The sequence below is a fragment of the Leucopleurus acutus genome (genome assembly GCF_964270905.1).
Source record: "Leucopleurus acutus genome assembly, chromosome: 1".
NCBI classification, from domain to species: Eukaryota; Metazoa; Chordata; class Mammalia; order Artiodactyla; family Delphinidae; genus Leucopleurus; species Leucopleurus acutus.
In genome coordinates this window covers 61,613,665-61,631,066 of record NC_139142.1, presented here as the reverse complement: position 1 = coordinate 61,631,066, position 17,402 = coordinate 61,613,665, and the positions used below count along the sequence as shown (strand labels likewise).

Below are 17,402 nucleotides of genomic sequence, written 5' to 3'. Positions count from 1 at the left end.
GGTCTTTAATCCATTTTGAGTTTATTTTTGTTTATGGTGTTAGGGAGTGTTCTAATTTCATTCTTTTACATGTAGCTGTCCAGTTTTCGCAGCATCACTTATTGAAGAGGCTGTCTTTTCTCCATTGTATATTCTTGCCTCCTTTATCAAAATTAAGGTGACCATATGTATGTGGGTTTATATCTGGGCTTTCTATCCTGTTCCATTGATATATATTTCTGTTTTTGTGCCAGTACCATATTGTCTTGATTACTGAAGCTTTGTAGTGTAGTCTGAAGTTAGGGAGCCTGATTCCTCCAGCTCCATTTTTCTTTCTCAAGATTGCTTTGGCTATTCGGGATCTTTTGTGTTTCCATACAAATTGTGAAATTTTTTGTTCTAGTTCTGTGAAAAATGCCATTGGTAGTTTGATAGGGATTGCACTGAATCTGTAGATTGCCTTGGATAGTACAGTCATTTTCACAATGTTGATTCTTCCAATCCAAGAACATGGTATATCTCTCCATCTGTTTGTATCATCTTTAATATCTTTCATCAGTGTCATAGTTTTCTGCATGCAAGTCTTTTGTCTCCTTAGGTAGGTTTATTCCCATATATTTTATTCTTTTTCTTGCAATGGTGAATGGGAGTGTTTCCTTAATTTCTCTTTCAAATTTTTCATCATTAGTGTATAGGAATGCAAGAGATCTCTGTGCATTAATTTTGTATCCTGCTACATTACCAAATTCATTGATTAGCTCTACAAATTTTCTGGCAGCATCTTTAGGATTCTCTATGTATAGTATCATGTCATCTGCAAACAGTGACAGCTTTACTTCCTCTTTTCCAATTAGGATTCCTTTTATTTCTTTTTCTTCTCTGATTGCTGTGGCTAAAACTTCCAAAACTACGTTGAATAATAATGGTGAGAGTGGGCAACCTTGTCTTGTTCCTGAACTTAGTGGAAATGGTTTCAGTTTTTCACCATTGAGAATGATGTTGGCTGTGGCTTTGTCATATATGGCCTTTATTTTGTTGAGGTAAGTTCCCTCTATGCCTACTTTCTGGAGGGTTTTTATCATAAATGGGTGTTGAATTTTGTCAAAAGCTTTCTCTGCATCTATTGAGATGATCATATGGTTTTTAATCCTTTAAGTTGTTAATATGGTTTATCACATTGCTTGATTTGCATATATTGAAGAATCCTTGCATTCCTGGGATAAATCCCACTTGATCGTGGTTATGTGATCCTTTTAATGTGCTGTTGGATTCTGTTTGCTAGTATTTTGTTGAGGATTTTCGCATCTATGTTCATCAGTGATATTGGCATGTAGTTTTCTTTCTTTGTGACATCTTCGTCTGGTTTTGGTATCAGGGTGATGGTGGCCTCGTAGAATGAGTTTGGGAGTGTTCCTCCCTCTGCTATATTTTGGAAGAGTTTGAGAAGGATAGGTGTTAGCTCTTCTCTGAATGTCTGACAGAATTCGCCTGTGAAGCCATGTGGTCCTGGGCTTTTGTTTGTTGGAAGATTTTTAAATCACAGTCTCAATTTCAGTGCTTGTGATTGGTCTGTTTATATTTTCTATTTCTTCCTGCTTCAGTCTCAGAACGTTGTGCTTTTCTAAGAATGTGTCCATTTCTTCCAGGTTGTCCATTTTACTGGCATATAGTTGCTTGTAGTAATCTCTCATGATCCTTTGTATTTCTGCAGTGTCAGTTGTTATTTCTCCTTTTTCGTTTCTAATTCTACTGATTTGAGTCTTCTCCGTTTTTTTCTTGATGAGTCTGGCTAATGGTTTATCAATTTTGATTATTTTCTCAAAGAACCAGCTTTTAGTTTTACTGATCTTTGCTATTGTTTCCTTCATTTCTTTTTCATTTATTTCTGATCTGATATTTATGATTTCTTTCCTTCTGCTGACTTTGGGGGTTTTGTTCTTTCTTTAATTGCTTTAGGTGTAAGGTTAGGTTGTTTATCTGAGATGTTTCTTGAGGTAGGATTGTATTGCTATAAACTTCCCTCTTAGAACTGCTTTTGCTGCATCCCATAGGTTTTGGGTTGTCGTGTTTTATTGTCATTTGTTTCTAGGTATTTTTTGATTTCCTCTTTGATTTCTTCAGTGATTTCTTGGTTATAAAGTAGTGTATTGTTTAGCCTAAATGTGTTTTTATTTTTTACAGATTTTTTTCCTGTAATTGCTATCTAGTCTCATAGCACTGTGGTCAGAAAAGATACTTGATACAATTTCAATTTTCCGAAATTTACCAAGCCTTAATTTATGACCAAAGATATGATCTATCGTGAAGAATGTTCCATGAGCACTTGAGAAGAAAGTGTATTCTGTTGTTTTTGGATGGAATGTCTTATATATGTCAATGAAGTGCATCTTGTTAATTTATCATTTAAAGCTTGTGTTTCCTTATTTATTTTCATTTTGGATGATCTGTCCATTGGTGAAAGTGGGGTGTTAAAGTCCCCTACTATGATTGTGTTAATGTCAATTTCCCCTTTTATGGCTGTTAGCATTTGCCTTATATATTGAGGTGTTCCTATGTTGGGTGTGTAAATATTTACAATTGTTATATCTTCTTCTTGGATTGATACCTTGAACATTATGTAGTGTCCTTCTTTCTCTCTTGTAATAGTCTTTATTTTAAAGTCTATTTTGTTTTATATGAGAATTGCTACTCCAGCTTTCTTTTGATTTCCATTTGCATGGAATATCTTTTTCCATCCCCTCACTTTCAGTCTGTATGTGTCCCTAGGTCTTAAGTGGGTCTCTTGTAGACAGCATATGTACGGGTCTTGTTTTTTTACCCATTCAGCCACTCTATGTCTTTTGGCTGGAGCATTTAATCCATTTACATTTAAGGTAATTATCAATATGTATGTTCCTATTACCATTTTCTTAATTGTTTTGGGTTTTTTTTTATTGTAGGTCTTTTCCTTCTCTTATGTTTCCTGCGTAGAGAAGTTACTTTAGCATTTGTTGTAAAGCTGGTTTGGTGGTGCTGAATTCTCTTAGCTTTTGCTTGTCTGTAAAGGTTTTAATTTCTCCATCAAATCTGAATGAGATCCTTGCTGGGTAGAGTAATCTTGGTTGTAGGTTTTTCCCTTTCATCACTTTAAACATGTCCTGCCACTCCCTTCTGGCTTGCAGAGTTTCTGGTGAAAGATCATCTGTTAACCTTATGGGGATTCCCTTGTATGTTATTTGTTGCTTTTCCCTTGCTGCTTTTAACATTTTTCCTTTGTATTTAATTTTTGATAGTTTAATTAATATGTGTCTTGGCATGTTTCTCCTTGGATTTATCCTGTATGGGACTCTCTGCACTCTCTGGACTTGATTAACTATTTCCTTTCCCATATTAGGGAAGTTTTCAACTATAATCTCTTCAAATATTTTCTCAGTCCCTTTCTTTTTCTCTTATTCTTCTGGGACACCTATAATGCGAATGTTGGTGCATTTAATATTGTTCCAGAGGTCTCTGAGACTGTCCTCAATTATTTTCATTCTTTTTTCTTTATTTTGTTCTGTGGTAATTATTTCCACTATTTTATCTTCCAGGTCACTGACCCCTTCTTCTGACTTAGTTATTCTGCTATTGATTCCTTCTAGAGAATTTTTAATTTCATTTATTGTGTTGTTCATCACTGTTTGTTTGCTCTTTAGTTCTTCTAGGTCCTTGGTAAATGTTTCTTGTACTTTCTCCATTCTATTTCCAAGATTTTGGATCATCTTTACTATGATTACTCTGAATTCTTTTTCAGGTATACTGCCCATTTCCTCTTCGTTTGTTTGGTCTGGTGGGTTTTTACCTTGCTCCTTCATCTGCTCTGTGTCTCTCTGTCTTCTCATTTTGCTTATCTTACTGTGTTTGGGGTCTTCTTTTCTGCAGGTTTGTAGTTCCCGTTGTTTTTGGTGTCTGCCCCCAGTGGCTAAGGTTGGTTCAGTGGGTTGTGTAGGCTTTCTGGTGGTGGGGACTAGTGCCTGTGTTCTGGTGGATGAGGCTGGATCTTGTCTTTCTGGTGGGCAGGACTGTGCCCAGTGGTGTGTTTTGGGATGCCTGTGACCTTATTATTATTTTAGGCAGCCTCTCTGCTAATTTGTGGGGTTGTGTTCCTGTGTTGCTAGTTGTTTGTCATATGGTGTCCTGCACTGTCGCTTGCTGGTCATTGAGTGGAGCTGGGTCTTAGCGCTGAGATGGAGATCTCTGGGAGAGCTTTCGCTGTTTGATATTATGTGGAGCTGGGTGGTCTCTGGTGAACCGATGTCCTGAACTCGGCTCCCCCACCTCAGAGGCACAGACCTGACACCCAGCTGGAGCATCAAGACCCTGTCAGCCACACGGGTCAGAAGAAAAGGGAGAAAAAAAGAAAGAAATAAATAAAAAATAAAATAAAGTTATTAAAATAAAATATAATTATTAAAAAGCAATAAAAAAAAAAGAAAGAAGAGAGCAACCAAACCAAAAACAAATCCACCAATGATAACAAGCACTAAAAACTTAGTAAAAAAAACAAAAACAAAAAAACACGGACAGACAGAACCGTAGGACAAATGGTAAAAGCAAAGCTATACAGACAAAACCACACAATGAAGCATACACATACACACTCACAAAAAGACAAAAAGGAAAAAAACATATATATCATTGCTCCCAAAGTCCACTGCCTCAATTTTGGGATGATTCGTTGTCTATTCAGGTATTCCACAGATTCAGGGTACATCAAGTTGATTGTGGAGATTTAATCTGCTGCTCCTGAGGCTGCTGGGAGAGATTTCCCTTTCTCTTCTTTATTTGCACAGCTCCTGGGGTTCAGCTTTGCATTGGCCCCACCTCTGCGTGTAGGTCGCCTGAGGGCGTCTGTTCCTGCCTAGACAGGATGGGGTTAAGTAGCAGCTGATTAGGGGGATTTGGTCACTCAGGCTAGGGGGAGGGAGGGGTATGGAATGTGGGGCGAGCCTGCAGCGGTAGAGGCTGGCATGACGTTGCAACAGCCTGAGGCGTGCCGTGTGTTCTCCTGGGGAAGTTGTCCCTGGATCACGGGACCCTGGCAGTGGAGGGCTACACAGGCTCCCGGGAGGGGAGGTGTGGACAGTGACCTGTGCTCGCACACAGGCTTCTTGGTGGCTGCAGCAGCAGCCTTAGCATCTCATGCCCGTCTCTGGGGTCTGCGCTGATAGCCACAGCCCGCGCCCATCTCTGGAGCTCGTTTAGGCGGTGTTCTGAATCCCCTCTCCTCGCGCACCCTGAAACAATGGTCTCTTGCCTCTTAGGCAAGTCTAGACTTTTCCCAGACTCCCTCCTGGCTAGCTGTGGTGCACTAGTCCCCTTCACAATGTGCTCATGCAGCCAACCCCAGTCCTCTCCCTGGGATCCGACCTCCGAAGCCCGAGTCTGAGCTCCCAGCCCCCACCCATCCTGGCGGTTGAGCAAACAAGCCTCTCGGGCTGGTGAGTGCTGGTCAGCACCAATCCTCTGTGCGGGAATCTCTCCGCTTTGCCCTCCGCAGCCCTGTTGCTGCGATCTCCTCCGTGGCTCCGAAGCTTCCCCCTCGCCACTCCCCGTCTCCGCCAGCGAAGGGGCTTCCTAGTGTGTGGAAACCTTTCCTCCTTCACAGCTCCCTCCCACTGGTGCAGGTCCCGTCCCTATCCTTTTGTCTCTGTTTATTCTTTTTTCTTTTGCCCTACCAAGGTATGTGGGGAGTTTCTTGCCTTTTGGGAAGTCTGAGGTCTTCTGCCAGTGTTCAGTAGGTGTTCTGTAGGAGTTGTTCCACGTGTAGATGTATTTCTGATGTATTTGTGGGGAGGAAGGTCAACTCCATGTCTTACTCTTCCGCCATCTTGAAGGTCTCTTCCACCCTGTGCATTTTGAGGCCTCCCAGTTTGGCTGGTGGGAACAGACACTGTTCCCAGCCCCGCATGACTGCCAGCACTGATCCCTTGAATCCTTCGGACAGCTGTTTCCAGGCCTTGCTTGTTTCCTCATATGTGCTCAGGTCAGCTGAATACTTGAGGCGTCCCTCTGCAGACCTTAGGTGTCTCTCTCTGTGCAGCTCTCTCCTTCTCTGGTGCTATGGCCTGGGAGCTCTAGGTGCCTTGCCCTCCCTGGCCTCTCAGCTCCTTCTCAACCCAGGGAGTCCACTGGTTGAGGGAGTCAACTGGATTTCTCCTGTGTGTCCATGGAAACTCTCTCAAGCCAGTGACCTGGGGCAATCCATAGGGTTTATCTCATTTGTTTTCCATCTCAGGTATGACTCTCCCTCCTTGTCTTATGTCCAGTGTCTTAAAAATTGTGGTTTCATATATGTTGTTCATTTTCTGTTCTTGCTGTTTCAGGCAGGAGAGAAAATCTGGTCCCTGTGACTTCATCTTGGCTGGAAATACAGTGGTGAACAAATAGACTTCACAGTATATCCATATAATCTTTCATGAGTTTGGTTAGCATTAAGCAGTCCTTGAGAATCTGACCACGGAATAATGGTGTTTCTGGACCTGTGAAGCTCAAGACTAGATCCTGGAACCTGGCACGTTGTTCCTGCCATCCCTGAGTAAACAGCTGGTCTCTTTCTGAGGTCTTCATTTCTTTTTGCTAACTACAATACTAATTCTGTCTTCATTTGTGAAAGGGGAAGTTTCATTTATTTAGCATAAATGAATCTTATTATTTTAATGATGAATCTCATTTCAAAGAATAAAGTACAGAAAAAACAACATTATCTGTCTCTAGACATTGTCTGTTTATATACACACACACACACATAATATTCAGAGAGCATATATACGTATGTATGTGTGTGTATATATCTATGGTCTCTGAATATTTTTTCAAAGTAAACTTTGATGACATACAATGAAGCAGTTTATGATGTATGAAACTGTTGCAATCAGATGATCATTTTCCTCACAAATACTAAGATAAAGTATCTATAAAATGAGTGTTTTCATAAATTGTGCTGAAAAACTAGTGCTATCCATCTGGCAAAGATACACTAAACTCGAAGTTATACTTAAAAAGCCAACGTACTTACCATATGTCTCAATAATTTTAAGGTAAAATCTACTTGAAACAACATGTCTGGGACACATACACCATATCCAGTTGCCCAGAAGTTCATCTGTTAACCATTGTTCTGGCAGGGAGCATTGCTTTTTTTAAGTAGAGACTAATTCAGTTTTGTAAAGCTCAAGTTTTTTTTTCTTCCGTAAAAGACTGTTCAACATTGATAAACCTTAATCTTCTTAAAGTTTAAATTGTCTCCAACATACAGTATTAAGAAAAAATATTCCATGAAAAACTAATTATAGTTTACTTTATTTATACACGTAAAACTCTGAACAAATGAATATATAATTCCATGGAGACAAAGTGACTTTCCTTTTGAACAGGAACTATGCTCTGTTTGTTTACTTGGGCAATCTTTTATCAAGTGAAGCCATTTCATAATTCAACTCAGCCCTCTTGTGTACTTTGGTGAACTTTTTCCAGATTCTCTATTGCGATTCAGATCCTTTTCTTTCTTTCTTTTTTTTTGATTCAGATCCTTATAATGAAATTTGTATTGAAGTAATAATATAAAATCACAAAAACTATGGCAATGAAGAGGATGAATTTACAGAGAAAGCATGTTTTAAAGCTTTACTTTCTGAATTCTAGACCTGAATTCAATCCTATTAAATCACCATTTTCACAGGATGTAAAAGTCTGGTGTCTATGTATATATGTTGGGTTTTTTTAATCATAATTTTTAACTCAGTCACCCTCTTAATTAACTGATATAAGTATATAAGCTGTTTTTCTTACCTTTCAGGAATGTTGGGAACACAAATTGAGTAATGTATGTGAAAAAAACTTTATGTCATTAGCTGGAAAGGAAGTCTTTCAGTCTAAGTTTATGTTATCCTTATTATGGAAAGACAAAGCCATATTTGGTGATGTCAGTGGTGTGGGGGGAGGGGCAACGCCAGTCAGAGCCACTGGGATCAGGATTTTTGTCTGAAAGAACTTATAAAAGCGCGATCAGATTTAGTTCTTTCTCCCCAGAGGTCCTGCTAGATCTCCATGTTCTTATCCAGATACTGAACCAGCAGGTAGTACATAAATGTCCATAGTTATAAGATTATGCAGAAGCCGCATAGCACAGGGAGATCAGCTCGGTGACCACCTAGAGGGGCGGGATAGGGAGGGTGGGAGGGAGACGCAAGAGGGAGGAGATAATATGTGTACATATTGCTGAATCACTTTGTTATACAGCAGAAACTAACACACCATTGTAAAGCAATTATACTCCAATAAAGATGTTAAAAAAAAAAAGAATGGAAATGAGTGTAGTGGAAGTAATGATTTTGTGAAAACCAGAATAGAGAATTTTAACAGAGGAGACCAGGGGGAAAAATGAAGTTAGCACACCAAATAAATGTGCTATATGAGAATCATACACAAAGAAATATAATGTCTTAGTGTGCTCTGTTCATAAAATGAGAATGATTTAAGGAGAAAGGCTTTTCTACCTCGCCTCTCTCCTCTCCTCTCCCTCTCTCTTTCTTTAATAATTATTGCTCCAAAGGCAAAGTTATGAATTGCCTTGAGAAAAAGTCCAAGCTCTTTTGTGGCTGCTGTGGTTTGATTACATGAATTTCATTCACCACTGTGCTTTTTGTATAATTTCCCCATTAGAAGGGAATGCCTTTACCTGGAAAAAAATAATCCACAAATCAACATAGCAATATTTGAGAGACTGACCAAGTCTAATTATGACAAAAATTGTTACAATTTAAAAAATTTAAGATTTTTAAAAATTTTAGAAGTTTTAGTATTTTATGTTTAATTTCCATTAATGTCCCATAGTTTATGGTGGGATGTGTTGATGCTGAAGCTCTTACTACAGTCTATTTTCAGTTGGTGGGAAGGCACACAATGTTTACCTTCACTGCTCTTTTTGGTGTTTCAGCCAAGATGGGTGGCAGAAGTCCCTTGTAAAAACCGAACAACCTATTGGAGAAATAAAAAGATTTATATAAGTAAGGGAATTAGGAAACAGATGATTGTGCTGTTGTTTATGGATAAAGCAACTAATCTTAAAGTATTCCCAATTATTCAATGTAGCACACCAGTCATGAAATCTTCCTTTGTTTTAATTCTGAAGTGAAGAGATTATGATATCTACTATGACATTCAGAAGAGGAATAAATGATACTGAGACTGGAACCCCTTAGGTAAGTTGCTAAACATAATCATGAGTTGTACCTTAAAGCTAAAGTCAGCCCTCCTTACTCTAAGGAATCTTGAATTTATTTTTCCAGTTGTGTGGTTGGTAGTAGCCTCAAGCTGTCTACCGTCTTGTATCTCCTCCCTGTGGTCACCAAATGAGGTTAGTGCTATACCTAAGCCCACTAGACTGAAACTTCTGAGGCTAACCAGGAGATGAAAACCTCAATTTTAGGTTTACTAACACAGGGGAACTAACAAACTCTATGGCTGTGGAACTAGGGCTCTCAGCTCTGTCCTGAATTAGTCATAATTTTTTTAACTTCCTTGGTGGAGATGGAAGGAGGTGAGGGAGGGCTAATTACAGGGACATACGCTGCTGACAGAAGAAATGTCAAACTCCCCTGCTGATATGCAATCTCACAGGGCATGGGACAGCTATTGTTGCCAATATTGAGGGACTCATGGTTACATATTCAGACATTTTTAGGAAAAAAAAGAATGAGTGCCATATGCTTATGATAAGTTTTATAAAAAGTCACCACTTACTTCTCATTAAAATTTAAGATTCAAAATTTTATATTTGTCTGTCCTGGAATCTTTACATATATATATGCTATACTCTCATTTAAACCTGAAAATATTTCAACAGAAGAGAATATTCTGCATCATTTTCTGAGATAATCAGTTTCCCTGGTGAACCCATAAGTGGCTACAGATAAAGGCAGGACTCAACGTGTTCCTATTTTAGGATATACATTTAATATCCTAGAGAAAGCTGGAGCTTCTCTGATTGACCCATCAAACTTCACTCCATCTCCCTTATTTGGGTTCTGCTTCTAGCTGAGCTTCTGGAACAATAACGTTAAGAATTTATTCAGATTAACCCACTGTGCCACCCAATCCAACATGGTGACCTTTTTTTTTTTTTTTTTGCAGCACGCGGGCCTCCCACAGCTGTGGCCTCTCCCGTTGCAGAGCACAGGCTCCGGACACGCAGGCTCAGCGGCCATGGCTCAAGGGCCCAGCCGCTCCGTGGCATGTGGGTGTGCACCCATGTGTATGTAACCAGGACACAAATATTTGTTAAGATTATGGATTTTATGAAGAGGAAGAAAGGAATTAAATGATCCCCTGATGTGGTCTTATTTTGCCCACTATTTTCGACCTAATGAATAGTACTAGCATTTGTATATAGGAAGTAAAGCAGAATCTGCTTTGAAGAACTATGGGAATTCATGAATTCCCCCCACCTCCTTTCCATTCCAACTACTGATGCCTGAAATTCACTTGTAAAACTTAAATACTCTTTGTCATTTAAATTTCATTATAAATTAATTATTATATAATTTTCAGCATGAGAGTGACTAAGCATAGGTTTGGTCTTCCTAAAAGATAAATGTGATTTTCCTGAATAGAAGTTCTATATTTATAACAAAAGACATTATTAGTTCTGTTTTTCTTGGGCTGATTTTTTCATATCTGGAAGAGTATGTCTGGGTATAGGGGGGAAACAAAGAAGAACATTTAAGTAAGTAAAGCTTTTAGGACAGAGTGTCCTGATTAATAGAGGTACTTGAAATCCCATACAATGGAGAACAGATATAGGACGAACAGTTGCTCAGCCTGGAGAAGAGCGAGCTTAGGGACAAACATGAGGAACATGATGGATCTTTTGAAAAATGAGCATGTAGGAAAGAGATTAGACTTTTCTGTTTGTTTCCAGGTGGTAGAACTAGGACCAACAGGTTCAAGCAACAAGGAAAGCCACACTTTTGGCTCAGTGGGAGCTTAATACGAGGACGTACTTCTAATAATCTGAACTATCTGAAGATAGAATGGACTCTCTTGAAAAGTGTGAGTTCCTTTTGGTATGTGGTCAAGTGGTCTGGATGGCCACTCATCATGGATGCCAGAAATGGACGTACACGGCAATGGAAGGATTTGAGGGACCTCAAGCTTGGTTTACTCCAATCCTCAGATTTTGTTATTCTAAGAAAAAGAACAAGAAGACATGGGAAAGCACTTTTCTGAAGAGACAAACTCTGCATTACTTTGAACTTTTGCCTAACGTGGAGCACTGCTTCTCTGGAGGAGGACAGAAGTCTTATAAGCAACACAGAAGGTCTTCATTTTAAAAATGATGAGAGAAAATATTAAAAAGAGGTGTAAGGCAGGAGGGAAGAAAGGCAGCTGGGAGAGCCATAAGGATTTAATCTGAAAAGAGCTGGGAGGTCCAGAGCCCTCTGCTTCATGTTGGCGATGCTTCCTTGATGCGTCCTCTTTCTCCACTCTCTGCTCTGCTCCTTTCATGTGCAATCATCTTCCCCTCCCCCACCAGCTCCAGCCATCCCACCAACCTGAACTCTCTAATGAGGAATGAAGAGCTTTAAAGGGAGATTCTCAAGGACCATGGGCAGCATTTGCTGGCAAATGGGAAGCTAGAACTATGTACTTCCTTGCATTATTTTTACAGTATATCCATGCAATATCGGGCAACTATGGAATAGCCAGGCTGGCACCTCTTCTGCTGAGAATTGCCCCACCCAATTTTTTTTAAACCACTGGAACCAACGTATTAGTACGATATGATACTGCTTGTAGGCAGTGGTTGACTGGGCATCTCGCTAAATGGATCCAAGTGGTATTCTGCCTCTGTGCCCCAGCTCATTTGACCCAAGCAGTGCTTTTCTCCAGGATTTTGGAATTGGAATTGAAAAGGTCAGCCTCACTCTGTGTGGCTGAAGCTCTAAGATATAAAGCTAGAATATCAACAGCAGTCATGTTTTCTGTCAATCTGCAGTGATAAGAAAGAAGGAAGCCATCGTTCAGGGAAACAAAGAAGAAAGAGAAGTTCTGGTACTGTGAGTGTGATCCCGCTGACAGGATTTCTTTAAGCCTAGTTACACCGTGACCCTTCTTAAATACTGACATTTCCCTTTGCTTTTGATCCTTTGAGATACCCAGTAACATTTATAATAAATTCCTTTATGTACTTACAACCCAAAGTCCCGGATCAGGAAATTGGTCCCTACAGCCAAAGTGGCTGCTGCTGTACCTCCGTACCACGCCCTCTCCCATGAAAAGCGTTCGGTCAGGTAAGAGTAGCACTTGGGCCAATCCAAAGAGTCACACCCAAAATGTGATCAAGAATGCAAATCTAGACTACAATGAGGTACCACCTCACACCAGTCAGAATGGACATAATTAAGAAGTCTACAAATAATAAGTGTTAGAGAGGGTGTGAAGAAAAGGGAACCCTCTTACACTGTTGGTGGGAATGTAAATTGGTGGAGTTATTATGGAAAACAGTATGGAGGTTCCTCAAACAACTAAAAATAGAGTTGCCGTATGATCCAGCAATCCCACTCCTGGGCATATGCCCAGACAAAGCTATAATTCGAAAAGATACATGCACCCCTATGTTCGTAGAAGCACTATTTATAATAGCCAAGGCATGGAAATAACCTAAATGTCCATCGACAGATGAATGGATAAAGAAGATGTGGTATATATGTACAATGGAGTACTACTCAGCTATAAAAAAGAATGAAATAATGCTGTTTGCAGCTATATGTATGGACCTAGAGATTATCATACTAAGCGAAGTAAGTCAGAAGGAGAAAGACAAATACCATATATCACTCATATGTGGAATCTAAAATATGACATGAACATATCTATGAAACAGAAACAGACTCATAGGCAGAGAATGGACTTGTGGTTGCCAAGGGGGAGAGGGGGTGAGGGAGAGAAGAATCGGGAGCTTGCGATTAGCAAACTACTATTTATAGGACGGATAAACAACAAGGTGCTACTGTAGAGCAAAGGGAACTATATTCAATATCCTGTGATAAACCAGAAAGGAAAAGAATATGAAAACAAATATATATTGATATATGCATAACTGAATCACTATGCTGTACGGCAGAAATTAATACAACATTGTAAATGTAAATCAACTATACTTCAACAAAATTTTTTTTTAAAATGTGAGCAAGAGAACGTGGGTAAGGCCTCAAGCTGCTGACATATTTTTCTGACTTGATTAGATAATTACTGGAAGCTTTCCTAATGTAAAGTATGATATACAGATTCTAAAAAACCAAAAGGACTTGTAATGTTTTATGAAGAAGATACTTTCTTTTTGGCTAAAGAACTGATGTTTGTACTCACATGCACTGTTCATTCTGCCAATTTTTTCTGTGTTCATGTAATTTTGGCTTGAAATACAGAGCATATAGCTTACCAGGACAATAAGCAGGGAAGTTAAGAGATTTGTGACGCCCATATCAACATGCTTTATCCTGCTTACTTCCCAGGACATTCAGTCGACTCCCTGAATGAATGGAAAGTGAGATTCTAATGTCTACTGGAAAGACAGTAAAACCACCACAGTGGTTTGTTTTTTCTTGTTTTTTGGGTTTTTTTTTTTTGCGGTACATGGGCCTCTCACTGCTGTGGCCTCTCCCGTTGCGGAGCACAGGCTCCGGACGCGCAGGCTCAGCGGCCATGGCTCACGGGCCCAGCCGCTCCGCGGCATGTGGGATCTTCCCGGACCGGGGCACGAACCCGTGTCCCCTGCATCGGCAGGCGGACTCCCAACCACTGCGCCACCAGGGAAGCCCCACCACAGTGGTTTTAAGTTTTGACCCACATCAAGCCAACTGGCGAACTCTTTGGAAGAGACACAAGAACCAACTGCAAGACCTCCCATAAAACTGTTGTATAACTGTATGGAAGCCCTCATATATCATTTCTCAGAGTTGTTTCTTCTAAAAGTTGTGAGTTCGATTTTAACTATCCTGTGTAGGAAAATGTTAACTTGGATGTGTATAGACTTTTGTTGACATTGTTATAAGTAAAAATAGTCAAATTTGTTGAATGCTTAATATGGACTAGCCACTCTGTTAAGAATAAATATATGAAGGCATATGGACATATATAATCTCATCCAACTCTCACAACAATCCTTTGAAGTAGCAATAATTATTTTCTTCATTTTGCAGGTGAAGCCTGTGAGCCTATCACTACCGAACAGGCGACTCAAATCAAGTTCCACTGTCCTCACAGTCTCTTTCCTTGACCACTGAGCTGTAAAGGTATTGTAGTTTTTCTCAAAATAAAATCATTTTTACAAACACCTTTGAAAAGTCAAGTTATTTCTGTTGCAAAAATATTTTGTCATTTCTTATTTTAAGAGGAAGGAGAAGAAGCAATTAAAACTCAGGTTTCTAGTCCATTTCCATTCAATTCTCTTTTAAAGTAATATACCACACTACCTGCACAACGGATAGATCTGGGCTGAGATGAACAGGATCATTTCCTGGGAAAACTTTTGGGTTGTTTATTAAATATTTTCTAGGTGGATCAGATGAGAAAAAAAAAGTAGGCCCTAGGATCAACTTTTTTTCCCCATAGGATAAAGTTTTTCCCTTAAGAGAGACACCAGGATAATTCTGTCAGTGTGGGGAAAAGTCAACGCATAGTTCAGTAATATAATAAAACACAGAAATATTAATAAAATAAAAACTGTTGTTATCCAAAAAGTCAGCAGGGAGCACCTTTGGCTGTTGATTTAACAGATACCCTCCTCACCCCTCCTTGTTCCTTGAGGTGCAGGTATTCACTGTCCCCTTCTCCAGTCCAGGGGGTGAAGCAGAGTTCTTCAAACCTATCATGGTGGTCCCATTCCCTTACTAGTGAGTGGGTTGAGCATGGACATACGACCCAAGCCTAGCCCATTGTACCAGCAAAGAGGGAGGGATGCATGCTGCAAGTCTTGGATTTCTAGCCTAAGGAAAAGAGCACATAGGAAGAAAAGCCCCTCTTTTCCACTAGATGTTGTCCTCACTGCATGAGATCCCTGTGTACCATGGCCAAGTGAGATATCATTGCCCACAAGTTGAGCATGGCCATCAAAGGCAAATAGGACCTGACCTTGATGACATCACTGGGCTGCTCAATGAACCAATCTTGGCATCCTACCTCCAGATTTCTGGTTACGTGAAATTAAAAATAAACCTTTACTATTTGAGCTGCTTCCAGTTACATCTTCTGCTAACCTACAGCTAAAAGCATTCTGATACAAACAGCTTTAACACCATCATTTCTGAAAAAGTCTTAAATTGTAATTCTTAAATCATAATCATAGTGAAGATAGTTGTTAAATGTTAAGCAAAGCACTTAGAAGGAGACTGTGAAAACCGTTTTGAAAATGTTTTTAGATTATTTCTTTCAGGAGCCTATCACGCATTAAAACGCTATCCCATTAGGATGATTACTTGTGAAAGAGCCCCCACCCTGCAGATGGAATGTGGAGAAGTTCACAGGCAAAAATGAGGACGGAGCTCCAGGTCTCCAAAGCCATTTGATCACGATGGTTCCCATACTGATTGAGAGTTGTTATTCAGGAATATTGGTGACAAAGAGTATTACAATACTGGATCACATTTGTTTTTAATTGTATGATCAAAACAGGCCTTGTATTACTTATGTACATCTATAAAACGAAGATCAAAACTGCATTGCACGTGTTCTTCTCAAAGACGCAGCTCACACATACCTTATTTGAAATACAGATTTATGCCAAACCCCGCAAAATAATTTTACCCCTCATTTCCCCCCCACCCCCCTTTTTAAAGTGTGAAGCTATTTAACGTATTGAGTGGCTCCAAGGTCATACACCAACTAGTAACAAAATGTTGATTGTACAAAGCAAGGAGATGTGGAATCTTCTTTGAGTTCCAGTTGGTGGTTCATTTACAAACCCTGGAAGAAGCCTTCCTGTTGTCTCTCATTAGTAGGGACCAATTGTAGGTTACCTTGTCTAAGGTCCAAACTTTAGACCCCCTCAAGAAACCAGACAGATCCTTAATGAAATATCTTGTACCTGACAACATCTTTAGTCCATTTGGAAGGCTGAAAAAAAGTTACCTGCTTTAAGTCAGCTACTGAAATCTGAAGACTCTGTGGTAAATAGTGGGTAGAAAGGAGAGGGCTTAACATTCTCAAAATTGGACTCAGGTAAAGAAACCAAAAAGGAGTAGATAAATCCCATCTGCACCTCTTTTTTCCCCTGTGAGTCACCTCCTTGTTGGTTTTGCTGTTATTTTTCTAATTTAGTATGTAGAAAATGTTTGTTTGGAAGTCATTTGTACTGTAGAGTTGGACTGCTCCTACAGGTGGGCCGGGAAATTTCTGAAGTTGCTAGGCTGGTAAGCAAGGTTTTGGCCTTAGGAGCCACAACATGGAATCTATTCTTCTTTGCAGCTCCCAAGGAGAAAGGGAAACAGTGCAGCTGCTTCACACGTGACCTTTAGGGGAAGTCATACCTGTTGTCCATCAGAAAGGTTATCATAAAACTCAACTGACAGATTCCTGAGAAATGAGTGTGAGGAAACTGTGAATAAATTATTTCCCTCTTAAGGTAGGAAAAGATCAATGTACACATCTGCTACCTGTGGAAACCAAGGCTTTCCCTGGTTGCTGGAGATGAAGGGTTCTGGGGCCCAAACTGCTGAGATTCATAACCTGGGTCCAGCAACCATCACACACCAGGATGGAGGTGCACATCATCCAAGCATAAAAAGGCCAATTAAAGAAATGATTTCCAAGTTGAAAAGCCATTTCCAAAGCCACCTGCAGCACACTCACATGAGATGGATGTTTTCACCTGGATCCCACTTCTTTGCCAAAAACCTGGCATTCAGTAAAAGTCCAGAGCAGCAATAACTCTCACCACTGAAGCATGAAATAGGAGCAACAGGGAAAGTGACACCAGATCCCCAGTTGGGGAAATTGGAAAACATTAACATGTCTGTGTACCTAACAGAGCACAATTACTACATTTTATTTTGTTTCAACAGTCAGGACCTAAATGAACATCACCATTCAGTTCTGTTCTGGGCAATGATCCAAGCTCATCTTTGGTACAGTTGATTTTGAATCCTTATAGTCAATCATATCTTCACAATTTGTTCTTCTTTCAGGCTTCAGGCATCCTCCTGATTTCCATTTCTTGTTTGGAAGCCTTGAGTCATCTGTTCTGGCAACATGACCAACCCAAATCAGTCATTTTCTCCAAATTATATTGAAATAGGGATCTTGCTAGTTTGTTTTCTTCCTCCTTCTTTCTTTCACATAATTTTCCCTTTAAGGATCTCCTAATACAAAGCTGATTGAAGGCATACAATATCCTCTTTCTTCTG

General features: G+C 39.8%; 1 protein-coding gene across 2 annotated transcripts in view; it reads right to left on the bottom strand.

The window, feature by feature from the left end:
• Nucleotides 1–17,402, bottom strand: part of SLC25A21 (solute carrier family 25 member 21) — a 518,924-nt gene that overhangs the window by 65,939 nt on the left and 435,583 nt on the right. For both annotated transcript variants that reach the window (XM_082835287.1, XM_082835288.1), the window contains exon 4: nucleotides 8,910–8,976. In XM_082835287.1, coding sequence (XP_082691413.1) covers nucleotides 8,910–8,976 — 67 coding nt within the window. The remainder of the gene's footprint in view (nucleotides 1–8,909; nucleotides 8,977–17,402) is intronic.